The 26,325-nt window shown below is 50.7% G+C and overlaps 1 protein-coding gene across 1 annotated transcript in view; it reads left to right on the top strand.

Annotated features, from left to right (window-relative positions):
* Positions 1 to 26,325, top strand: part of LOC140403206 (complement C3-like) — a 294,404-nt gene that overhangs the window by 136,628 nt on the left and 131,451 nt on the right. Inside the window, exon 18 of the mRNA XM_072490959.1 lies at positions 4,544 to 4,652. Within this exon, the coding sequence (XP_072347060.1) occupies positions 4,544 to 4,652 (109 nt within the window). The remainder of the gene's footprint in view (positions 1 to 4,543; positions 4,653 to 26,325) is intronic.

Genomic DNA, 26,325 nt, shown 5'->3' with positions numbered 1-26,325 from the left:
ACATTCCGGCGCCTGTTCGGAGAGGCTGTTACGGGAATTGAACCGTGCTGCTGGTCTGCTTTCAAAGCCAGCGATTTAGCCCTGTGTTGATCAGTATTGCCACCCCCTGGCCTGCGTCCTGTAACAGGAATGGTAGGTCTGTCCACCTAGCCTTTCTTTACTCGCTGCCAGCCCTGCTCTCTCAGGTGTGTCTCCCGGAGGGAGATTATGTCAGCTTTCATGTTTCTTAGGTGGGTGAAGACTCTGGATCTTTTGACTGGGCCGTTGACACCCCAGGTGACTATCCTGGTGGGGTTTTGTTGTCGTCCTCCCGGCTCCTGTGGGATTAACCATATTTACCTGGTGGATGTGCCCCTGCACTCAAGGGTTTCCCTTTGTTAGGGGGCTGTCCGAGATGGCCACTGTCACTGCTCTCCCCATGCGGTCGGGTCCCTGTGCTCTGGGGTTTCCCTTTGTCCAGGGGGCACCCAACATGGCTGCCTACAGTGCATCCACCATGTGGATCTGCCCCTGCACTCTGGGGTCTCCTATTCCCCAGAGACCGTACTGGGTGGTTACTTGCAGTGCTTCTTTGCTCCGGACCCCTGGTTGCGGCCCTTTGTAGCCATATTGCCGCTCTTGCTTTGGCCCTATTATTACCCCCTCCCTCTGTCCCCCCCCCCCCCACGCCCCAGTCCTCCCCTTACCCTCCTTTCCCATGCTTCCCCTCCTTTGTCCCGCTTCCCCCAGCTCCGATCTCCCTTTGTTCCCCAGTCCTTGTTGTGTGTTCCCCACCTCCGTGCCTGGCGCTGTCGCCCCCGTCAGGCCTTGCTCTGTTGCATAGTCCCGGCGCTAGCTTTCCCGAGTGTGCAGTAACCCCCTCCCGGGAGTTTCTGTCTCATTTCTCCCTCGCCCCTCTCTGTCCTTCTGCCCGTTCATCCCCCGTCTTACCGGGTACTCCTCTCGCTTGCTACGTCACTTTCCCTCCTCCGCTGCTCTCGTTCTCTCGAATGAGGTCACAATCTCCCATGTGACCCGGTCACTCAGGTGCTGGCTTGCTCAGGGTGTGTTTGGCGGTGGGGATGCGGTGGAGAGGTATTTCCTCTGCTAACCACTTGTGCTAGCGTGCTGCCCAAGTGCTGTGAAGGTGGAGAAAAATCTTCCCGTGCGGAGGAGAGTTGTTTGGGTAGAGTTTTTTAGTGCGTGTTTGGGCAAACAGGAAACATCATAATGGCTGCTTGGTCTACTCTTTGCACCAAATTCAGTTCCTCTGACTGCAATACATCTGAATGTGCAGTGGTGCACATATAAATGTCCAGTGTAATACTGCCCATTTCAGTGCGATCATCCAAGATGAACTTTCAGCCCAGGTGATTAAATTGTGAGGCCAGAATAACTTCAAAGCCAAGCAAAATATTTCAAAAATATAAACAAGTGACAAAGAGTTGGAAGCCATAGAAAAATTAGTTGAGCCTAAGTAATGTTAGTTTTAGAAATGTAAGTATTCCATTTCACTCCTGATTTACATACTTACATAGAAGATAGGAGCAGGAGGAGGCCTTTTGGCCCTTCGAGCCTGCTCCGCCATTTATCACGATCATGGCTGATCATCCAACTCAATAGCCTAATCCTGCTTTCTCCCCATTGCCATTGATCCCATTCTCCCCAAGTGCTATATCCAGCCGCCTCTTGAATATATTCAATGTTTTAGCATCAACTACTTCCTGTGGTAATGAATTCCACAGGCTCACCACTCTTTGTGTGAAGAAATGTCTCCTCATCTCTGTCCAAAATGGTTTACCCTGAATCCTCAGGCTGTGACCCCTGGTTCTGGACACACCCAGCATTGGTAACATCTTCCCTGCATCTACCCTGTCTAGTCCTGTTAGAATTTTATACGTCTCTGTGAGATCCTCCCCTCATTCTTCTGAAATCCAGCGAGAACAATCCCAACCTAGTCAATCTCTCCTCACATGACTGTCCCGCCATCCCTGGAATCAGTCTGGTAAACCTTCGCTGCAGTGCCTCGAGAGCAAGAACATACTTCCTCAGAGAAGGAGACCAAAACTGCCCACAATACTCCAGGTGTGGCCTCACCAAGGCCCTGTACAATTGCAGCAACACAACCCTGCTTCTATACTCGAAACCTCTTGCAATGAAGGCCAACATACCATTAGCCTTCTTTACCGCCTGCTGCACCTGCATGTTTACCTTCAGCGACTGGTGCACAATGACACCCAGGTCCCGCACACTCCCCTCTCCCAATTTACAACCATTCAGGTAGTAATCTGCCTTCCTGTTTTTGCTTCCAAAGTGAATAACTCACGCTTATCCAAATTATACTGCATCTGCCATTGATTTGCCCACTCGCCCAACCTGTCCAGATCATGCTGTAGGATCACTGCATCCTCGTCACAGTTCACCCGCCCACCCAACTTGTTATCATCTGCAAACTTTGAGATGTTACATTTTGTTCCCTCAACCAAATCATTTATATATATTGTGATACCTAGTGGCACCCCACTAGATACTACTTGCTAATTTGAAAACATCCCATTAATTTCTACTCTTTGTTTTCTCTCTGCCAACCAGTTTTCTATCCACCTCAATACATTTCCCCCAATCCCATATGTTTTAATTTTGCACAATAATCTCTTATTGGGATTTTGTCAAACGCCTTCTGAAAGTCCAAATATACCACATCGACTGGTTCCCCCTTGTCAATTGTACTGGTTACATCTTCAAAGAATGCCAACAGATTTGTCAAGCATGATTTTCCCTTCATAAATCCATACGGACTGACTGATCCTGCCACTGCTTTCTAAATGTTCTGCTATAAAGTCCTTGATAATAGATTCAAGAATTTTGAACCCTCTGCAGCTGTTAGGCTTACTGGTCTGTAATTCCCTGCTTTATCTCTATCTTCTTCCCTTATTACAAGCATCTCTAATTCCGTGTTTAATGCCATTCCCAACATCACCACTGCACTTTGGGGGTCTGTATATGACACCCACGAATGTTTTTTGCCCCTTGGTATTTCTCAACTCTGCCCATGCAGACTCCACATTGTCAGAGCTAATGGGCTGGATTCTCCCCTACCCGGCGGGCGGGGGGTCCCGGCGGGATGGAGTGGCGGGAACCACTCCGGCGTCGGGCCGCCCCAAAGGTGCGGAAGTCTCCGCACCTTTAGGGGCCAAGCCCTCACCTTGAGGGGCTAGGCCCGTGCCGGAGTGGTTTCCGCTCCGCCGGCTGGCGGGAAAGGCCTTTGGCACCATGCCATCCGGGGCCGAAAGGTCGTCGCCGGGCGACGCATGTGCGGGAGCGTCAGCGCCTGCTGACGTCATCCCCGCGCATGCGCAGGGGAGGGGGTCTCTTCCGCCTCCGCCATAAAGACCATGGCGAAGGCAGAAGAAAATGAGTGCCATCATGGCACAGGCCCGCCCAGGGATCGGTGGGCCCCGATCGCGGGCCAGGTCACCGTGGGGGCACCCCCCGGGGCCAGATCGCCCCACGCCCCCCCCCCCCCAACCCAGGACCCCGGAGCCTGCCCGCACCGCCTTGCCCCGCCGTTCAAAAGGTGGTTTAATCCACGCCGGCGGGAGAGGGTTGACAGTGGCGGGACTTCGGCCCATTGCGGGCCGGAGAATCGCCGGGGGTGGGCCCGCCGACCGGCGCGGTGCGATTCCCGCCCCCGCCGAATCTCTGGTGGCGGAGAATTTGGGACACGGCGGGTGCGGGATTCACGCCAGCCCCCGGCGATTCTCCGACCCGATGGGGGGTCGGAGAATCGCGCTCCTGATCCTTTCTCACTGTTGTGTTAATTTCCTCTATAACCAGCAGTGACACACCAACTCCTTTTCTTTTATGCCTGTCCTTCCTAAATACTGGAAACCCTGGGACATTCAGTTCCCACCCCTGGTCACTCCGTAACCCCAATTATATCATACCCGTTTCTATCTATCTCAATCTCTTGTTCATGGCTTTGGGATGACACGCAGTTAGTTATCCGTGGCAGAATTCCCAAACTCTCCTAACTTGCACTTGTAACCACTGTATTTATGTGACAAATCCAGTTGAGGTTTTGGTCAATGGTGACCTTCAAGGTACCGGTGGTGGGTTAAACAGGGTTTTCTCAGAAACTCTGACATGGCAAGCCCACTTCTTCATAGAACCCTACAGTGCAGAAGGGGGCATTTGGTCCAACAGGTCTGTACTGACAATCGAAAGAGCACTCTACCTTGGCCCACTCCCTCATCTTATCCCCGTTACCCCGTGCATGGATCATGGCCTACCTAACCTTCAAATCTTTGGACTGTGGGAGGAGGAAATCAGAGCACCCGGGGGAAACCCACATAGACACGGGGAGAATTTTCAAACTCCACACAGGCAGTCAGCCAAAGCCGAATCAAAGCTGGGTCCCTGGCGCCATGAGGCCGCAATGCTAACACTGTGCCACCGTGCTGCCTTTTAAAGTACAGCTGTGAATTATACTGTATCATTTTTACAATTGGAATGGAAAATGTGAACCAGTATCTTACTAATTACCATTTACTCTCTTCTTCAGGTGATGATGATGATTTCTATTCTCCCTACGAGGATATTATATCCAGGAGTGACTTTCCAGAAAGCTGGCTGTGGCTACTGAAGACTCTGCCCACAAATCCCGGAGAAGGGTACAAATTATTATTGTGCATTTGTAAGAATGTGTAGTATTTGCACTGCTTCTTATGACTGAATACATAAAATTGTCACTCAGTAGTATTCTTTCAATCCAAAGTGTTAGGATCCTATTGGTGTCACTATTGGACAGACAGATTCCACTGGCTTAAAGGATCATAACTTTTACTTTTTTTTAGAAATTGTGGAGGAACACAGGTACAGGACGGCAAATTAATTTTTAGCAAGAAGAAAAAAACAACGATTAAACACGGAAAGTTGGATTATAATACAATACCAATTTACTTCCCCCTTAGCTTCACAAATGTATTACTCCCCCCTTAGCTTCACAAATGTATTACTCCCCCCTTAGCTTCACAAATGTATCAAGTTTTTGAAGGTAACGACCCACTCTGAAACCAAATGGCTGATGCCATTCAACTAATTTTCTGTGGTTCTTTCCTCAAATTCCCCCCAAGGATTGTCACATCAGTGTTTCCAAACTCCACAACTCATAAAGTCACTCTTTAAATCTTCTTTCAAACGATGCTATCCATCAGTTGTTGCATTCAGAATTCACTCCGCGTGCCCTGGAAGTGACCAAGGACAGAGCGGTCACCAACGTGGAGGCTGGGGACGCTACAAAGGTGAGGAACCACCGGGCCACCCGGGGGACCTGTCAAACGTGAGTTGTTGTTGCCTTACTGACTGACCCCCTCCCTCCCACTGATCACATGTCCATTCTCCCGCAGGTCCTCCAGCCGACGACGTCTGCCATCCTGGGCGGCATCCTCTCTAGCCTCTGAGGAGACCACCTTGGAGGAAAGCTTCGAGGATTCCACTGTAATAGTCATGGCACAGCAGTCATCCCCATCCTCCACCAGCGCAGATACTCACACCTCAGTGGGAAATGTTAGTGGTCAGGCTTCGAGGGCACAATGTGGTGAGCACCACACTGCTGCTGATGGTGGAGGCAGGAACCACTCAGGTCAAACAGTGGTCGGAGGGCTGCTGGATGTCAAGGCCCAGCTGGATTCCAGACTGATGCTGAGCCTGTGGAACAGGGTTACTCGAAGCAGTTGGAGACAATCGAGCAGGTCCATAGCCGCTTGGAGGAGTCACAGAGGCTATGGGCACAGGAGATGGCACCAGCAATGCGTGGCACTGAGGCCAATACTGCTGGGATGACGACCACACATTGAGCGAAGGTGACCAAGGCTTCGCTCAGTGGGTGATGGTAATGGCTCAGGGTCTTGGCAGAATGTCCGACTCACTGGGGGATGTGACCCAGTACCAGGCTGACCTTGATGAGGTTCTGCGGGACATGTCCCGCTCTCAGATGGGAATGGCCGAGGCGCTGCAGAGCTTTTCCCAGTCACTGAGGAGCATCGCCGAGGGCGTCGACAGAATCGTGCGGACCATGGGGACCAAGGCTAGCAAAGCAGGGACACCCGGGGCTCGTCCGGGAGGAGGGGGTGCCGAGTGCCAACCTGAACTTGTCCCATGGAGTGGGGATAGTGGCCATCAGCTCCCCCGAGTTCCATCCCACTAATGAGGACACAGCTCGAGATCAGCACACGGGACACGGAAGCACGGCTGTACATGTGTCCCCATCAAGTGCACCAGGGCCCTCCGGCCCCAGAGGACGCCCGCCAGGTGCATCGAAGGCAAGCAGGTGGCTGTCTCCACCTCTGAAGTGCACCCTGGGAGACACCTAGATGTAGTGGTGGAACTAGGAAGGCCAAATACATTGAGGGTCACTGTGGGCAGTGGAGCTGTGTCCCATCCCCTGGGTGAACAGATGTTAGCTGCTGCGTGTGTGGTGTTGCTTCCTGCAGTGATCAGGCATTAAGGTGTGATTGAGATGCTAGTTCAATGACTCTCACATGCTTCGTGGCCCACCCACCCACAGGAATCCACTTGGGTTGTGTGCAGTGCTCACTTAACCACGATTGCCATTCCCTATCAGTAATAGCCCCAAGCCGCACGGCCAGAGGCCTCGGCAGTCGGTGAGGGTTATGGGTGGCCGTTAGGACAGACGGACAGGGACAAGGGTTGCCCCAGGAAGAGTACACACGATCCAGAAAAATACTGGAGATGCTGGAAATCTGAATCAAATATCAAATGCTGAGGTCAGGCAGCATTTATGGAGCGGGAATCGAGTTGATGCTTCAGGTGTGTCTCCTGTTATCAGAACTGGGAAAGTAAGAAATGTAATAAGTTTTTCGCAAGTGAAACAATGAAAAATGGAAAACAAAAGAGAAGGGCTTTGATAGTTTAGAGGGCAGGAGAGGTCAAATGAGAAAAAGGTTTCATTGTCAGAACTCAAATGGATTGGCAATGGGACAAGTGAAGAACACAGAGGGAAAAAGAAACCAGTAAGATGAGGTCCTGTTCTTTGAGCTTGCGTTGAGCTGCTCTTTGTGCTAGGCGATTAGGTACGCAAGAGATGGTAGGATGTGGGATGAGGGTGGGGGACGGGGATCACAGACCTTGGATTTGGTGGTGTGTGTGGATTGGACAGGGGCAGGTGTGGCGGGTGGTGCTTACCTTGCTATCTTTAACAGCTAGGCTATTTAAAGGGAGTGGTGTGGGGAGTTGGACTGTGACTTGTTGGGTCCATCAGAGTGGCTCAATGAGTCTAGGTTGGTTGGGAGGGGAACAGCGTTAATAGAGGTGTAGTGATCTCTGTATATGTAAATACATGAAGTGTTAATGTGCAGTCAGTACAGTCAGATGATCACTAGAGGGCAGCACTAATGAGACGTGTATAAACAGCCACAATCTGTTTTCCCACTCTGGATGTGTTGTGACTACAGTCAAGAAGTTTAGCAAGATCAGAGTGTAGAGTATAAGTATCATTGTTCATCTAAATATACCTTGTCTAATTAGAACTAGTATAAGTATTGAATAAAAGAACTCACGACTAATTTGAACAATTACTCAATAAATTAATTTGTTATCAACTGGACGACTTCGAGTATTCATCACCTAAGTTAAGCTCAACTTGGCAGGAACAAATGAGTAACAAATATTACTCCGAAGTAATATAACATGGTACCAGGATAAAAGCTTTAAGCAAATAATACTCGATAGCTTAGGTAGAGAAAAGAATGTTCCAGTACCAACTGTTTGACTGTGGAAGACTTTGCAGCAAACGGATCCTGAAAACAAATCAATTCGATGGACCACGTTCAAGCTCCACAGCAGCTGAAAACCTCTGGTAACTTAAATTTAAGTTGGAAGTTGTTTAAACAACAATTCTAGATATCAAACAATATCTAGAAGCGCATGATTTAAATACTGCCTCTGAAGCCAGAAGAATAACACTGCTACTGTCAATGGCAGGTCAGAAAGCTATAGAGATAGAGAATTCATTTATATTTACCGAAGGCGAAGACAAAAGCAAATTTGGTGTGATTATCGTGAAGTCTGAGGACCACTGCTAGATGCAGACTGATGACATACTGAAGCGTTTCAGGTTTCATAAAAGGTAACAGACAAACGGCGAATCGATCGCAGACCCTGTCACCGATTTAAAACTGCGAGCACAAACATGTAATCTTTCTGATTTGCATGATTCTTTAATAAGGGTTCAAATTGTTCACAGACTTTGTAATGAAAGTTTGAGAGAAGCATTACTGAGACAAAACGATCTAACGCTCAAAATCGTGATCGTAAAATGTATTTTGCATGAGCAAAGCTGAAATCAATATTTGGAGTTTTATCACTGGGAAAAGGGCACGAAAGTCCACCCCAATGTTGAGAGTGTTAAAATGGTGTCGCAGGCAGCAAAGAAGCCCGTTCAGGATGGCAGCTATCTTGCGCGCCACACACTCCAGCTTGAGACATGCACAGTTCATACAAAGATGCGGGGCTCAAGAGAAGAGGTCTGCGCTTGCGCGAACGTGCATCATGCATCAGAGAGATGACGTCATGACGTGCTACCGATATGGTAACGCCCACTTAAAGGGGAAGTGCCCTGCACAAGGAAAACGATGTTTAAAATGCTCAACCACTTTGCATCTCAATGCAAGTCCACAACGACTTTTCACAATCCAACTATGAAGCAACAACAAATCAATGCTCGTGGCATTGATAAGATGGAACATAAAGAATCCAAGAAAGATTTTACGGAAGATGAAGATTTATTCTCCTCAGAAAATACTTTCTTTGTGGGAATAATAAATGCAGAAGATGAACTGAAAGGTGAATTTCAATCAACAATGAAGGCTCATCAGCAAATAAATCAAGTTGATTACAACAGTGAGTGGACCACAATAGTGCTAGTCAATGATGTACTGATACTCTTCAAACTTAGTAAGAAGTTTTACAACACCAGGTTAAAGTCCAACAGGTTTGTTTCGATGTCACTACCTTTCAGAGCGCTGCTCCTTCCTCAGGTGAATGAAGAGGTATGTTCCAGAAACATATATATAAAGACAGATTCAAAGATGCCAGACAATGCTTGGAATGCGAACATTAGCAGATGATTAAATCTTTACAGATCCAGAGATGGGGTAACCCCAGGTTAAAGAGGTGTGAATTGTGTCAAGACAGGACAGTTGGTAGGATTTTGCAGGCCAGATGGTAGGGGATGAATGTAATGCGACATGAATCCCAGGTCCCGGTTGAGGCCACACTCATGTGTGCGGAACTTGGCTATAAGCTTCTGCTCGGCGATTCTGCATTGTCGCGGGTCCTGAAGGCCGCCTTGGAGACCGCTTACCCGTAGATCAGAGGCTGAATGCCCTTGACTGCTGAAGTGTTCCCCGACTGGAAGGGAACATTCCTGCCTGGTGATTGTCGCACGATGTCCGTTCATTCGTTGTCGCAGCGTCTGCATGGTCTCGCCAATGTACCACACTTCGGGACATCCTTTCCTGCAGCGTATGAGGTAGACGTTGGCCGAGTTCATAGAATCATAGAATCATAGAAGTTTACGGCATGGAAACAGGCCCTTCGGCCCAACCAGTCCATGCCGCCCAGTTTTTACCATTAAGCTAGTCCCAGTTGCCCGCACTTGGCCCATAACCCTCTATACCCATCTTACCCATGTAACTATCTAAATGTTTTTTAAAAGACACAATTGTACCCGCCTCTACTACTACCTCTGGCAGCCCATTCCAGACACTCACTACCCTCTGAGTGAAGAAATTGCCCCTCTGGGCCCTTCTGAATCTCTCCCCTCTCACCTTAAACCTATGCCCTCTAGTTTTAGACTCCCCTACCTTTGGGAAAAGATGTTGACTATCTAGCTTATCTATGCCCCTCATTATTTTATAGACCTCTATAAGATCACCCCTAAGCCTCCTACGCTCCAAGGAAAAAAGTCCCAGTCTATCCAGCCTCTCCTTATAACTCAAACCATCAAGTCCCGGCAACATCCTAGTAAATCTTTTCTGCACTCTTTCCAGTTTAATAATATCCTTCCTATAATAGGGTGACCAGAACTGCACACAGTATTCCAAGTGTGGCCGTACCAATGTCTTGTACAACTTCAACAAGACGTCCCAACTCCTGTATTCAATGTTCTGACCAATGAAACCAAGCATGCCGAATGCCTTCTTCACCACCCTGTCCACCTGCGACTCCACCTTCAAGGAGCTATGAACCTGTACTCCTAGATCTCTTTGTTCTATAACTCTCCCCAACGCCATACCATTAACTGAGTAGGTCCAGGCCTGATTCGATCTGCCAAAATGCATCACCTCACATTTATCTAAATTAAATCTAAATTCGATCTGCCAAAATGCATCACCTCACATTTATCTAAATTAAACTATGTGTAGAAGATTGTAGTTTAGTCGGGCAGTATGGTCGGCGCGGGCTTGGAGGGCCGAAGGGCCTGTTCCTGTGCTGTACATTTCTTTGTTCTTTGTTCTTTGTAAACTCCATCTGCCATTCGTCGGCCCACTGGCCTAATTGATCAAGATCCCGTTGCAATCCTAGATATGTAGCGCGTACCTGGTGGGTGGTGTTCTCACGTGTAATGGTGGTATCCATGTCGATGATCTGCCACGTCCTGTGATTGCCATGGCAGGGTTGTATGATGTCGTGGTCACTGTTCTGAAGGCTGGGTAGTTTACTGCAAACAATGGTTTGTTTGAGGTTGCGCGGTTGTTTGAAGGCAAGTAGTGGGGGTGTGGGGATGACCTTGGCAAGATGTTCATCTTCATCGATGACGTGTTGAAGGCTGTGAAGAAGATGTCGTAGTTTCTCCGCTCCGGGAAAGTACTGGACGACGGAGGGTATTCTGTCGGTTGTGTCCCATGTTTGTCTTCTGAGGAGGTCGGTGCGTTTTTTTGCTGTGGCACGTTGGAACTGTCGATCGATGAGTCGAGCGCCATATCCCGTTCGTACGAGGGCATCTTTCAACGTCTGTAGATGTCTGTTACGCTCCTCCTCTTCTGAGCATATCCTGTGTATACGGTGAGCTAGGGGATGGCTTCTTTAATGTGTTTAGGGTGGAAGCTGGAGAAGTGGAGCATCGTGAGGTTATCCGTGGGTTTGCGGTAAAGCGAAGTGCTGAGGTGACCGTCCTTGATGGAGACAAGTGTGTCCAAGAATGCAACTGATTTTGGAAAAGTACAGCACAGGAACAGTAAGAAAAGTACAGCACAGGAACAGGCCCTTCAGACGAGGACGGCACAGGCCCGCCCGCGGATCGGTGGGCCCTGATCGCGGGCCAGGCCACCGTGGGGGCACCTCCCGGGGCCAGATCGCCCCGCGCCCCCCCCAGGACCCCGGAGTCCGCCCGCGCCGTCTTGTTCCGCCATTCGAAAGGTGGTTGACAGCGGCGGGACTTCAGCCCATCGCGGACCGGAGAATCGCTGGGGGATTTCCGCCGACCGGAGCGGCACGATTCCCGCCCCCGCCGAATCTCCGGTTGCGGAAAATTCGGGACATGCCGGGGGCGGGGTCGGAGAATCGCACCCATGGATAGAGCAGGGACAGGAATGGTTGTTGCAGGTGCCGGTGTTTAGATATTTCAGTAAACTCAGGGAAGGTGGTAAAAGAGGGGGAGGGGTGGCATTGTTAGTCAAAGACAGTATTACGGTGGCAGAAAGGACATTTGATGAGGACTCATCTACTGAGGTAGTATGGGCTGAGGTTAGAAACAGGAAAGGAGAGGTCACCCTGTTAGGGGTTTTCCATAGGCCTCCGAAAAGTTCCAGAAATGTAGAGGAAAGGATTGCAAAGATGCTTCTGGATAGGAGTGAAAGCAACAGGGTAGTTGTTATGGGGGACTTTAACTTTCCAAATATTGACTGGAAACGCTATAGTTCGAATACTTTAGATGGGTCCGTTTTTGTCCAATGTGTGCAGGAGGGTTTCCTGACACAGTATGTAGATAGGCCAACGAGAGGCAAGGCCATATTGGATTTGGTACTGGGTAATGAACCAGGACAGGTGTTAGATTTGGAGGTAGGTGAGCACTTTGGTGATAGTGACCACAATTCGATTAAGTTTACTTTAATGATGCAAAGGGATAGGTGTATATCGCAGGGCAAGAGTTATATCTGGGGGAAAGGCAATAATGATGCGATGAGGCAAGACTTAGGATGCATCGGATGGAGAGGAAAACAGCAGGGGATGGGCACAGTGGAAATGTGGAGCTTGTTCAAGGAACAGCTACTGCATGTCCTTGATAGGTATGTACCTGTCAGGCAGGGAGGAAGTGGTCGAGCAAGGGAACCGTGGTTTACTAAAGCAGTCGAAACACTTGTCAAGAGGAAGAAGGAGGCTTATGTAAAGATGAGACATGAAGGTTCAGTTAGGGAGTTATTGAGTTACAAGTTAGCTAGGAAGGACCTAAAGAGAGAGCTAAGAAGAGTCAGGAGGGGACATGAGAAGTCTTTGGCAGGTAGGATCAAGGATAACCCTAAAGCTTTCGATAGATATGTCAGGAGTAAACGAATGACTAGGGTAAGAGTAGGGCCAGTCAAGGACAGTAGTGGGAAGTTGTGCATAGAGTCCGAGGAGATAGGAGAGGTGCGAAATGAATATTTTTCGTCAGTATTCACACAGGAAAAAGACAATGTTGTCGAGGAATGAAAATTGCTTATTGTCACGAGTAGGCTTGAATGAAGTAACTGTGAAAAGCCCCTAGTTGCCACATTCCGGCGCCTGTCGGGGAGGCTGGTATGGGAATCGAACCGTGCTGCTGGCCTGCCTTGGTCTGCTTTCAAAGCCAGCGATTTAGCCCAGTGTGCTAAACCAGCCCCTGAGAATACTGAGATTCAGGCTACTAGACTAGAAGGGCTTGAGGTTCATGAGAAGATGTGAGCAATTCTGGAAAGTGTGAAAATAGATAAGTCCCCTGAGCCGGATGGCATTTATCCTAGGATTCTCTGGGAAGCAAGGGAGGCGATTGCTGAGCCTTTGGCTTTGATTTTTAAGTCATCTTTGTCGACAGGAATAGTCCCAGAAGACTGGAGGATAGCAAATGTTGTCCCCTTGTTCAAGAAGGGGAGTAGAGACAACCTCGGTAACTATAGACCAGTGAGCCTTACTTCTGTTGTGGGCAAAATCTTGGAAAGGTTTATAAGAGATAGGATGTATTATCATCTAGAAAGGAATAATTTGATTAGAGATAGTCAACACGGTTTTGTGAAGGGTAGGTCGTGCCTCACAAACCTTATGGAGTTCTTTGAGAAGGTGACCAAACAGGTGGATGAGGATAAAGCAGTTGATGTGGTGTATATGAATTTCAGTAAAGCGTTTGATAAGGTTCCCCACGGTCGGCTACTGCAGAAAATACGGAGGCATGGGATTCAGGGTGATTTAGCAGTTCGGTGGAGTTGTAGACAGTGTGGAAGGATGTTACAGAGGGACATAGATAAGCTGCAGCGCTGGGCTGAGAGGTGGCAAATGGAGTTTAATGCAGAAAAGTGTGAGGTGATTCATTTTGGAAGGAATAACAGGAAGACAGAGTGCTGGGCGAATGGTAAAATTTTTGGCAGTTTGGAGGAGCAGAGAGATCTTGGTTAATTTGCAGACGATACGAAGATTGGTGGAGTTGTGGATAGTAAGGAGGGCTGTTGTCGGCTGCAAAGAGACATAGATAGGATGCAGAGCTGGGCTGAGAAGTGGCAGATGGAGTTTAACCCTGAAAAGTGTGAGGTTGTCCATTTTGGAAGGACAAATATGAATGCGGAATACAGGGTTAACGGTAGAGTTCTTGGCAATGTGGAGGAGCAGAGAGATCTTGGGGTCTATGTTCATACATCTTTGAAAGTTGCCACTCAAGTGGATAGAGCTGTGAAGAAGGCCTATGGTGTGCTCGCGTTCATTAACAGAGAGATTGAATTTAAGAGCCGTGAGGTGATGATGCAGCTGTACAAAACTTTGGTAAGGCCACATTTGGAGTACTGTGTACAGTTCTGGTCGCCTCATTTTAGGAAGGATGTGGAAGCTTTGGAAAAGGTGCAAAGAAGATTTACCAGGATGTTGCCTGGAATGGAGAGTAGGTCTTACGAGGAAAGGTTGAGGGTGCTAGGCCTTTTCTCATTAGAACGGAGAAGGATGAGGGGCGACTTGATAGAGGTTTATAAGATGATCAAGGGAATAGATAGAGTAGACAGTCAGAGACTTTTTCCCCGGGTGGAACAAACCATTACAAGGGGACATAAATTTAAGGTGAAAGGTGGAAGATATAGGAGGGATATCAGAGGTAGGTTCTTTACCCAGAGAGTAGTGGGGGCATGGAATGCACTGCCTGTGGAAGTAGTTGAGTCGGAAACATTAGGGACCTTCAAGCAGCTATTGGATAGGTACATGGATTACGGTTAAATGATATAGTGTAGATTTATTTGTTCTCAAGGGCAGCACGGTAGCATTGTGGATAGCACAATTGCTTCACAGCTCCAGGGTCCCAGGTTCGATTCCGGCTTGGGTCACTGTCTGTGCGGAGTCTGCACGTCCTCCCCGTGTCTGCGTGGGTTTCCTCCGGGTGCTCCGGTTTCCTCCCACAATCCAAAGATGTGCGGGTTAGGTGAATTGGCCAATGATAAATTGCCCTTAATGTCCAAATTGCCCTAGGTGTTGGGTGGAGGTGTTGAGTTTGGGTGGGGTGCTCTTTCCGGGGGCCGGTGCAGACTCGGGGGGCCGAATGGCCTCCTTCTGCACTGTAAATTCAATGATAATCTATGATTAATCTAGGACAAAGGTTCGGCACAACATCGTGGGCCGAAGGGCCTGTTCTGTGCTGTATTTTCTATGTTCTATGTTCTATGGTGTCCATGTACATAGATCCCTGAAAGTTGCCACCCAGGTTGAGAGGGTTGTTAAGAAGGCGTACGGTGTGTTAGCTTTTATTGGTAGAGGGATTGAGTTTCGGAGCCATGAGGTCATGTTGCAGCTGTACAAAACTCTGGTGCGGCCGCATTTGGAGTATTGCGTGCAATTCTGGTCGCCGCATTATAGGAAGGATGTGGAAGCATTGGAAAGGGTGCAGAGGAGATGTACCAGAATGTTGCCTGGTATGGAGGGAAGATCGTATGAGGAAAGGCTGAGGAACTTGAGGCTGTTTTCGTTAGAGAGGAGAAGGTTAAGAGGTGACTTAATTGAGGCATACAAGATGATCAGAGGATTGGATAGGGTGGACAGTGAGAGCCTTTTTCCTCGGATGGTGATGTCCAGCACGAGGGGACATAGCTTTAAATTGAGGGGAGATAGATATAAGACAGATGTCAGAGGTAGATTCTTTACTCAGAGAGTAGTAAGTGTGTGGAATGCCCTGCCTGCAACAGTAGTAGACTCGCCAACACTAAGGGCATTCAAATGGTCATTGGATAGACATATGGACGATAAGGGAATAGTGTAGATGGGCTTTAGAGTGGTTTCACAGGTTGGCGCAACATTGAGGGCCGAAGGGCCTGTACTGCGCTGTAATGTTCTATGTTCTATGTTCCACGGGACTGGGGCGGTGTCCAGGCACCGACCACCATTACGGTGGCCATCTTTCTGCGCACCGACTGACCACCCACCTCAGCCCCTGGCTCTACACAGTGACACCGGCCATATGGGGTGCACACCCCCGCACCCCACTACACACCGCCCCGCCATGCCCCAAATTCCCTACCCAACTGGCCTCCACCCACCGGCGGACCACGCCCACAGCAGCCCACTGTGAGGGCAGTGCCAGCCAAAGATATCCCTGGGCGTTCGGGCCAGAGGCTGCCATGCTGCTGACCACCGATGGAAGACGGGTGAGGGTGTGGGGCGGGGACACATGCGGGGTGAGAGGTACATGCGGGGACAGAGCCTGCACTGCCAATTGGGACCACAGTGTAGCCCGTTGAACCCGTTGGGCACGGGGAGTATGCACCATGCTAACATGTTGGCCTTTCACCCTCTACAGACAATGGCTTTTGGAGTTCCACCAGCATTGGTGGCCACCCTAGTGGTCGCCGCAGTTCTGCGGGATGCCCTGCAGCCATATGAGCGGGAGCCGCCTGAAGATGAGGTGGAAGCTGCAGCAGCAGTGGAGCGGGCAGCATCAGAGCGAGCAGCAGTGGAGCGGGCAGCATCAGAGCGAGCAGCAGTGGAGCGGGCAGCATCAGAGCGAGCAGCAGAGGGGCAGGTGGCAGCCGGCCAGGCTGGAGAGCTGGCTGCCCAACAGGCCGAGGAGGGGGCTGCGCCAAGGAGGCGCTGCATGAGGCCAAGTGTGTGCTGGTAGAGCCTGACATTTGAGGACCTACCGAACCGGGCATGCTGTCGAAGACTCCGGCTGAGCAGAGAGACAGTGTGGCACATTACCAGATATGGGGTTGGACACCCTCTCCTGGTGACCATCGAGGTGACGGTCGCCCTGAACTTCTACGTCAAGGGGTCCTTCAAGGCAGCGAGTGGGGACTTGTCCGGGATCTCACAGGCCTCAGTGCACAGGTACACCCGGATCGTACATTCCCTACGGGCACCTGCGGATTCAGGCTGCTCTACAGAAACCGAAAGGGGTACCACTCAATGAGCGTCTAACTGGTCTGTGTCCATCAGCTGCGCATCGTGCACCTCTGAGCCCGATAGCAGTGTGCACGACGCCTTCATCCTGGCACACTCGGAGAACACTGACATGTGCTTCGGCCTCTTGAAGATGCGGTTCAGGTGCCTGGACCGCACTTGAGCGGCCCCCCAGTATGATGCTGAGAGGGTCGCCGACATCGTGACGGCATAGAACATAGAACAATACAGCGCAGTACAGGCCCTTCGGCCCACGATGTTGCACCGAAACAAAAGCCATCTAACCTACACTATGCCATTATCATCCATATGTTTATCCAATAAACTTTTAAATGCCCTCAATGTTGGCGAGTTCACTACTGTAGCAGGTAGGGCATTCCACGGCCTCACTACTCTTTGCGTAAAGAACCTACCTCTGACCTCTGTCCTATATCTATTACCCCTCAGTTTAAAGTTATGTCCCCTCGTGCCAGCCATATCCATCCGCGGGAGAAGGCTCTCACTGTCCACCCTATCCAACCCCCTGATCATTTTGTATGCCTCTATTAAGTCTCCTCTTAGCCTTCTTCTCTCCAACGAAAACAACCTCAAGTCCGTCAGCCTTTCCTCATAAGATTTTCCCTCCATACCAGGCAACATCCTGGTAAATCTCCTCTGCACCCGCTCCAAAGCCTCCACGTCCTTCCTATAATGCGGTGACCAGAACTGTACGCAATACTCCAAATGCGGCCGGACCAGAGTTCTGTACAGCTGCAACATGACCTCTCGACTCCGGAACTCAATCCCTCTACCAATAAAGGCCAACACTCCATAGGCCTTCTTCACAACCCTATCAACCTGGGTGGCAACTTTCAGGGATCTATGTACATGGACACCTAGATCCCTCTGCTCAGCCACACTTTCAAGAACTTTACCATTAGCCAAATATTCCGCATTCCTGTTATTCCTTCCAAAGTGAATCACCTCACACTTCTCTACATTAAACTCCATTTGCCACCTCTCAGCCCAGCTCTGCAGCTTATCTATATCCCTCTGTAACCTGCTACATCCTTCCACACTATCGACAACACCACCGACTTTAGTATCATCTGCAAATTTACTCACCCACCCTTCTGTGCATTCCTCTAGGTCATTGATAAAAATGACAAACAGCAACGGCCCCAGAACAGATCCTTGTGGTACTCCACTTGTGACTGTACTCCATTCTGAACATTTCCCATCAACCACCACCCTCTGTCTTCTTTCAGCTAGCCAATTTCTGATCCACATCTCTAAATCACCCTCAATCCCCAGCCTCCGTATTTTTTGCAATAGCCTACCGTGGGGAACCTTATCAAACGCTTTGCTGAAATCCATATACACCACATCAACTGCTCTACCCTCGTCTACCTGTTCAGTCACCTTCTCAAAGAACTCAATAAGGTTTGTGAGGCATAACCTACCCTTCACAAAGCCATGCTGACTATCCCTGATCATATCATTCCTATCTAGATGATTATAAATCTTGTCCCTTATAATCCCCTCCAAGACTTTACCCACTACAGACGTGAGGCTCACCGGTCTATAGTTGCCGGGGTTGTCTCTGCTCCCCTTTTTGAACAAAGGGACCACATTTGCTGTCCTCCAGTCCTCTGGCACTATTCCTGTAGCCAATGATGACATAAAAATCAAAGCCAAAGGTCCAGCAATCTCTTCCCTGGCCTCCCATATAATCCTAGGATAAATCCCATCAGGTCCCGGGGACTTATCTATTTTCAGCCTGTCCAGAATTGCCAACACCTCTTCCCTACGTACCTCAATGCCATCTATTCTATTAGCCTGGGACTCAGCATTCTCCTCCACAACATTATCTTTTTCCTGAGTGAATACTGACGAAAAATATTCATTTAGTATCTCGCCTATCTCTTCAGACTCCACACACAATTTCCCATCCCTGTCCTTGACTGGTCCTACTCTTTCCCTAGTCATTCGCTTATTCCTGACATACCTATAGAAAGCTTTTGGGTTTTCCTTGATCCTTCCTGCCAAATACTTCTCATGTCCCCTCCTTGCTCGTCTTAGCTCTCTCTTTAGATCCTTCCTCGCTACCTTGTAACTATCCATCGCCCCAACCGAAACTTCACACTTCATCTTCACATAGGCCTCCTTCTTCCTCTTAACAAGAGATTCCACTTCCCTGGTAAACCACGGTTCCCTCGCTCGACGCCTTCCTCCCTGTCTGACCGGTACATACTTATCAAGAACACGCAGTAGCTGATCCTTGAACAAGCCCCACTTATCCAGTGTGCCCAACACTTGCAGCCTACTTCTCCACCTTATCCCCCCCAAGTCACGTCTAATGGCATCATAATTGCCCTTCCCCCAGCTATAACTCTTGCCCTGCGGTGTATACTTATCCCTTTCCATCATTAACGTAAACGTCACCGAATTGTGGTCACTGTCCCCAAAGTGCTCTCCTACCTCCAAATCCAACACCTGGCCTGGTTCATTACCCAAAACCAAATCCAACGTGGCCTCGCCTCTTGTTGGCCTGTCAACATATTGTTTCAGGAAACCCTCCTGCACACACTGTACAAAAAACGACCCATCTATTGTACTCGAACTATATCTTTTCCAGTCAATATTTGGAAAGTTAAAGTCTCCCATAATAACTACCCTGTTACTTTCGCTCATATCCAGAATCATCTTCGCCATCCTTTCCTCTACATCCCTAGAACTATTTGGAGGCCTATAAAAAACTCCCAACAGGGTGACCTCTCCTTTCCTGTTTCTAACTTCAGCCAATACTACCTCGGAAGAAGAGTCCCCATCTAGCATCCTCTCCGCCACCGTAATACTGCTCTTGACTAGCAGCGCCACACCTCCCCCTCTTTTGCCTCCTTCTCTGAGCTTACTAAAACACCTAAACCCCGGAACCTGCAACATCCATTCCTGTCCCTGCTCTATCCATGTCTCCGAAATGGCCACAACATCGAAGTCCCAGGTACCAACCCACGCTGCCAGTTCCCCTACCTTGTTTCGTATACTCCTGGCATTGAAGTAGACACACTTCAAACCACCTACCTGAACGCTGGCACCCTCCTGCGACGTCAAATCTGTGCTCCTGACCTCTATACTCTCATTCTCCCTTACCCTAAAACTACAATCCAGGTTCCCATGCCCCTGCTGCATTAGTTTAAACCCCCCCAAAGAGCACTAACAAATCTCCCCCCCAGGATATTTGTGCCCCTCAGGTTCAGATGTAGACCATCCTGTCTGTAGAGGTCCCACCTTCCCCAGAAAGAGCCCCAGTTATCCAAAAATCTGAAACCCTCCCGCCTGCACCATCCCTGTAGCCACGTGTTTAAATGCTCTCTCTCCCTATTCCTCATCTCACTATCACGTGGCACGGGCAACAACCCAGAGATAACAACTCTGTTTGTTCTAGTTCTGAGCTTCCATCCTAGCTCCCTGAAAGCCTGCCTGACATCCTTGTCCCCTTTCCTACCTATGTCGTTGGTGCCAATGTGGACCACGACTTGGGGCTGCTCCCCCTCCCCCCTAAGGACCCGGAAAACACGATCCGAGACATCACGTACCCTTGCACCTGGGAGGCAACATACCAAACGTGAGTCTCTCACGCTCCCACAAAATCTCCTATCTGTACCCCTGACTATAGAGTCCCCAATTACTAATGCTCTGCTCCTCTCCCCCCTTCCCTTCTGAGCAACAGGGACAGACTCCGTGCCAGAGGCCCGTACCCCATGGCTTACCCCTGGTAAGTCGTCCCCCCCACAAGTATCCAAAGCGGTATACTTGTTTCTCAGGGGAACGACCGCAGGGGATCCCTGCACTGACTGTTTTTTCCCAGTCCCTCTTACAGTTACCCACCTATCTCCAATCTTTGGTGTAACTAATTCCCTGAAGCTGCTATCTATGACCCCTTCTGCCTCCCGAATGATCCGAAGTTCTTCCAACTCCAGCTCCAGTTCCCTAACTCGGTCTTGGAGGAGCTGGAGATGGCAGCACTTCCTGCAGGTAAAATCAGCAGGGACACTAACTGCATCCCTCACCTCAAACATCCTGCAGGAGGAACATTGTACTCCCTTCCCTGCCATTCCTCCAACTTTCTACCAAGATCTGGCTAACAACTAAATTAAATTTTTATAAAAAATAATAATAATATAATAAAAATATGGTACTTACCTCAGACCAATGGGTTTTATTATTAGGTTAGAGGAGGAGGACGGGTGGGAGACACTACACGTGTAGTGTCTCGGGTTTCCTCTCCACCAGAATTTATTGGTGAGGGTCTTCCCAGACGTCCGCGGGTCGACTTCCTGATCCCGCCTAAAAAACTAATTTAAAGAAAAGAGAAAAAGTCTCAGCTCCTGCTGAAACTGACTCACCACTCACCAGCTGCTCTCACGCCGCCGAAATCGACTGGCCTGCCCCTGCAAAGAGAAGTGCTTTTAAAGGTTGACTTACCTCCCAGCACCCTCCTTCCGCAATGCTCCCGCTGAAACTGACTAACCAGCTGCTCTCACGCCACCGAAATCGACTGGCCTGCCCCTGCAAAGAGAAGTGCTTTTAAAGGTTGACTTACCTCCCAGCACCCTCCTTCCGCAATGCTCCCGCTGAAACTGACTAACCAGCTGCTCTCACGCCACCGAAATCGACTGGGCTGCCCCTGCAAAGAGAAGTGCTTTTAAAGGTTGACTTACCTCCCAGCACCCTCCTTCCGCAATGCTCCCGCTGAAACTGACTAACCAGCTGCTCTCACGCCACCGAAATCGACTGGCCTGCCCCTGCAAAGAGAAGTGCTTTTAAAGGTTGACTTACCTCCCAGCACCCTCCTTCCGCAATGCTCCCGCTGAAACTGACTAACCAGCTGCTCTCACGCCACCGAAATCGACTGGCCTGCCCCTGCAAAGAGAAGTGCTTTTAAAGGTTGACTTACCTCCCAGCACCCTCCTTCCGCAATGCTCCCGCTGAAACTGACTAACCAGCTGCTCTCACGCCACCGAAATCGACTGGCCTGCCCCTGCAAAGAGAAGTGCTTTTAAAGGTTGACTTACCTCCCAGCACCCTCCTTCCGCAATGCTCCCGCTGAAACTGACTAACCAGCTGCTCTCACGCCACCGAAATCGACTGGCCTGCCCCTGCAAAGAGAAGTGCTTTTAAAGGTTGACTTACCTCCCAGCACCCTCCTTCCGCAATGCTCCCGCTGAAACTGACTAACCAGCTGCTCTCACGCCACCGAAATCGACTGGCCTGCCCCTGCAAAGAGAAGTGCTTTTAAAGGTTGACTTACCTCCCAGCACCCTCCTTCCGCAATGCTCCCGCTGAAACTGACTAACCAGCTGCTCTCACGCCACCGAAATCGACTGGCCTGCCCCTGCAAAGAGAAGTGCTTTTAAAGGTTGACTTACCTCCCAGCACCCTCCTTCCGCAATGCCCCCGCTGAAACTGACTAACCAGCTGCTCTCACGCCACCGAGAGACTGACTAACCAGCTGCACCCTTCACAACATCACGCAGCAGAGGGGCAATGTGCTGGAGGAGGAGGGTGAGGAGGAATGGTAGGCCTTGTCCGACGAGGAGGAAGCGGGAAGGGGACGACGAATAGGACATCAAGCATGGGAAGCAGCTTGACTTGCGCGCCGGGGCCAATGTGCACGGACGCTCTGATCGCCTCCAGGTTCACCAACTAGGAGGGGGGATTGGAGGGAGAGCTGGCCAGGGGCACAGACACCACATCCCAACTCCACACCCCCTCACTTTCCATTCAGGGCCCCATCACCTCGGGGTGTCCGATGGCCCCCGGGCTACTCAATGGGACGGGGGGGGGGGGGGGGGGTGAGCGTAGCCATCCCCTGAGATTCCCCTGTCACCTGGCGGTGCCAGTCCTGGAGGCCCGCTCTGGTGTCGGTCAGGGTCCATAAGACCATAAGACATAGGAGCAGAATTAGGCCACTCGGCCCATCGAGTCTGCTCCTCCATTCAATCATGGCTGATATTTTTCTCATCCCCATTCTTCTGCCTTCTCCCCATAAACCCTGATCCCTTTTTTAATCAAGAACCTATCTATCTCTGACTTATGGTCACTCTGTCTTAAAGACACTCGGCCTGTAGGGCAGCCAGCTCTCCAGCCTGGGTGGCTGCTACCTGCCCCTCTGCTGCCCACTCCGCTGCATGCTCACGGCCATGGCGCACAGGGGGTGGACCATCTCCGTCTGGGACTGCACCACATCACGCTGCGACTGTGCCACCACCCTCTGGGTCTGTGTCACATCGGGCAGTGACTGCGCCATCTCCCTCTGGGACTGGGCCACCTCCCTCTGGGAGCCGGGGCAATGTCCAGGTGGCTCTGGCACATGACTGCCTGTGAGAGGGCAGCCCTGTCCTGGGCCTTGGCCACTGCCTGCACAGAATGCCCCAGGCCTTGGACACACTGACCCATATCCGACACCATCGCCCCCCCCCCCCCCACCCCCATTGTGTCCACCGCGGACGCCACCCGTGCGACCTGGGAGGCACGCATGGCCAGCGCCACCTCCTGCTCCTGCAGATGGGTGTACTCCTCCTGCTTCGCCTGCAGGTGCTGGATGTTCGCTGACATTCCCTCATGTGACCCTCTGACTGCATCTGCATTGTGGTTGCGACTAAACGTTCCAGAAGCCCGGGACCTGTCTGCATGGCAGCTAGTTCCTGGGGCCAGCCCGCCCTCTGACCGCCTGGTTCCTTGGGTGCTCCTACCTGCTGTACTGGACCAGCTGTGAGGTGTGCACCAGATAGTGTCCCAGGAGCCTCTTCACGAAAGTGCCCAATCGAGGTGAGTGTCTCTGGGCTGGTGGAGGGCGTTGGAGACAGCTGTGACGGACAAATCCGTGTCCTCCTGCGACCCGAGCCACGGGGTTTCGGGTAGAGGGCTGGTGTTCTGGCTGCTTGCCCCGTCAGCGCTCGGCTGTTCGGGGGCACCGGCTCCGGCACCGGCTGGGGACAGGGGACACCGGATGGACCCACATCTCCAGCAAGAGACAAGACGACATGTATGATTAGACCATGGGCTTGGGGGGGGTGGAATCGGGTGGGGGGGTGGGCACGGAGGGGTGGGGGGGTTGGTGGTGTCGGCTGAGGGTGGTGTGGGGGTGAGGGTAGTGTGGGGATGGGGGGTGCGGGAGTAAGGGGGGATCTCGACCCATGTGTATGGGGAACCGCAACTCAGGCGGCGTCCCTTACCTCTGGGCGCTGGCCATGCTCAGGGCCCTCTGCTCGGCCGCTTCCGGAAGTTGTGCGCAGCTTCTCCTGGGGGAGGGGGGGTGGTGGGTAAACAAATACAACAAAACTTTTAGACAGTCCAACTCATGCAGCCCAGGGGGTGGGCAGCTGGTGGCCTCAGTGACCAGGGCACCCGGCCATGGCGGCTGGCATAGGTGCTGGCACGTGGGGCAGGGTGGGGATTCAGCATCCCGGGAGGGGGAGGGGATTAGTCCCAGGGGCACGGTGCTGCCAACTCACTCCAGCCGCCCTGAGGAGGTTGTGCTGTTTTCTCCTGCACTGGATGCCGGTCTGGACGATGTCGCCCACGGAGCTGACTGCCTCTGCCATCTGCGCTCAGGCAGGGTGAACGGCGGCATCTGCCGGCCTTCATCCCGGGCCTGGGTATAGGGTCATCCACCTCCCCTCCACTGCATCCAGGAGGATCTCCAGCTCAGCATCTGAACCATGACGCTGCTGTCCTTCCAGCCATCTTGCTGGCTGGGCCGCTGTGAGTGTGGGGGAGGATCGTTTATGTGCGACTGCAGCTTGTCAGCCTCCTGAGTGTCAGTCCGGCATTGTTTTTAGTGGAATTGATTGTGTTCCATGTGGCACCGATGCTAGCCCATTTGTGGTATCGGAATCGATGCAAGCGTGGTGCCAATTTTTCTACCATAAAATTCCGCACATTCTCCGCTGATGTCAACACTTAGTCTCAGAAAGGGAGAACCCAGACCCATATCTTTTATATTCTTTTGTATGAAATGTTGAAATTTAATAAATATAATTTCCAAAAAACAGGAGTTGCATCTCCTGTGCGAGCATGTACAGGTGCCACAGGGACGGACCAGTTTGTTGGGAGTGGATCAGGTTGTTGTGACGGGACAGCATCATTTGGGACACAAGGGGAAGTTTGTTTGGTGATGGCATCATTCTGGAAGTGTTGGAATGGCTGAGCATGATCCTTTGGAAACAGTTGCTAATGGGCGGAAGGTGAGTGGAGCCTCTTGTAGTTGTGGGAGGGGGAGGAAGGGGTGAAAGCAGAAGTAGGTGAACACAGTCAAGGACCCTGTAAACCATGGTTAGGGTGGGTGGGGGAGGAGGTGAAGGAAAGGAAAGGCATATTGGAAACACAAGTATGTAATGTTGCATTCTCAGAATAGATGCTGTGGAGATGGAGAAACTCGGAGAGTGGAATAGAGTCTTTATCGGAAGCAGTGTCTGGAGTAGTTGAAATTGTTGATAGCCTACTCTCAGAAATGGAGGCGAAGATGTTGAGGCAGTGGAAGAAAAAGACAGAGATGAATCATGTGCAGGTATTGGAAAGGTGGAAATTTGAAGCAAAGTCTCAGATTTTTCAGTTCAGGGTGAGGGCAGGAAAAGGCACCGTTACAGACCTGGTGTGACAGTGACCAGTTGATACAGGACTGGTGTGACAGTGACCAGTTGTTACAGACCTGGTGTGACAGTGACCAGTTGATACAGGTCTGGTGTGACAGTGACCAGTTGTTACAGACCTGGTGTGACAGTGACCAGTTGTTACAGACCTGGTGTGACAGTGACCAGTTGTTACAGGCCTGGTGTGACAGTGACCCGTTGTTACAGGTCTGGTGTGACAGTGACCAGTTGTTACAGGTCTGGTGTGACAGTGACCAGTTGTTACAGACCTGGTGTGACAGTGACCAGTTGTTACAGACCTGGTGTGACAGTGACCAGTTGTTACAGACCTGGTGTGACAGTGACCAGTTGTTACATGTCTGGTGTGACAGTGACCCGTTGTTACAGACCTGGTGTGACAGTGACCAGTTGATACAGGTCTGGTGTGACAGTGACCAGTTGTTACAGGTCTGGTGTGGCAGTGACCAGTTGATACAGGTCTGGTGTGACAGTGACCAGTTGTTACAGACCTGGTGTGACAGTGACCAGTTGATACAGGTCTGGTGTGACAGTGACCAGTTGATACAGACCTGGTGTGACAGTGACCAGTTGTTACAGGTCTGGTGTGGCAGTGACCAGTTGATACAGACCTGGTGTGACAGTGACCAGTTGTTACAGACCTGGTGTGACAGTGACCAGTTGATACAGGTCTGGTGTGGCAGTGACCAGTTGATACAGACCTGGTGTGACAGTGATCAGTTGATACAGGTCTGGTGTGACAGTGACCAGTTGATACAGGTCTGGTGTGACAGTGACCAGTTGTTACAGACCTGGTGTGACAGTGACCAGTTGTTACAGACCTGGTGTGACAGTGACCAGTTGTTACAGACCTGGTGTGACAGTGACCAGTTGTTACAGACCTGGTGTGACAGTGACCAGTTGATACAGGTCTGGTGTGACAGTGACCAGTTGTTACAGGTCTGGTGTGACAGTGACCAGTTGTTACAGACCTGGTGTGACAGTGACCAGTTGTTACAGGTCTGGTGTGACAGTGACCAGTTGTTACAGGTCTGGTGTGACAGTGACCAGTTGTTACAGACCTGGTGTGACA

Source organism: Scyliorhinus torazame, chromosome 27 (genome assembly GCF_047496885.1).
Source record: "Scyliorhinus torazame isolate Kashiwa2021f chromosome 27, sScyTor2.1, whole genome shotgun sequence".
In the NCBI taxonomy this organism is placed as follows: Eukaryota; Metazoa; Chordata; class Chondrichthyes; order Carcharhiniformes; family Scyliorhinidae; genus Scyliorhinus; species Scyliorhinus torazame.
The sequence above is the reverse complement of the archived record's forward strand: the minus strand, read 5'-3'. Positions and strand labels throughout refer to the sequence as shown.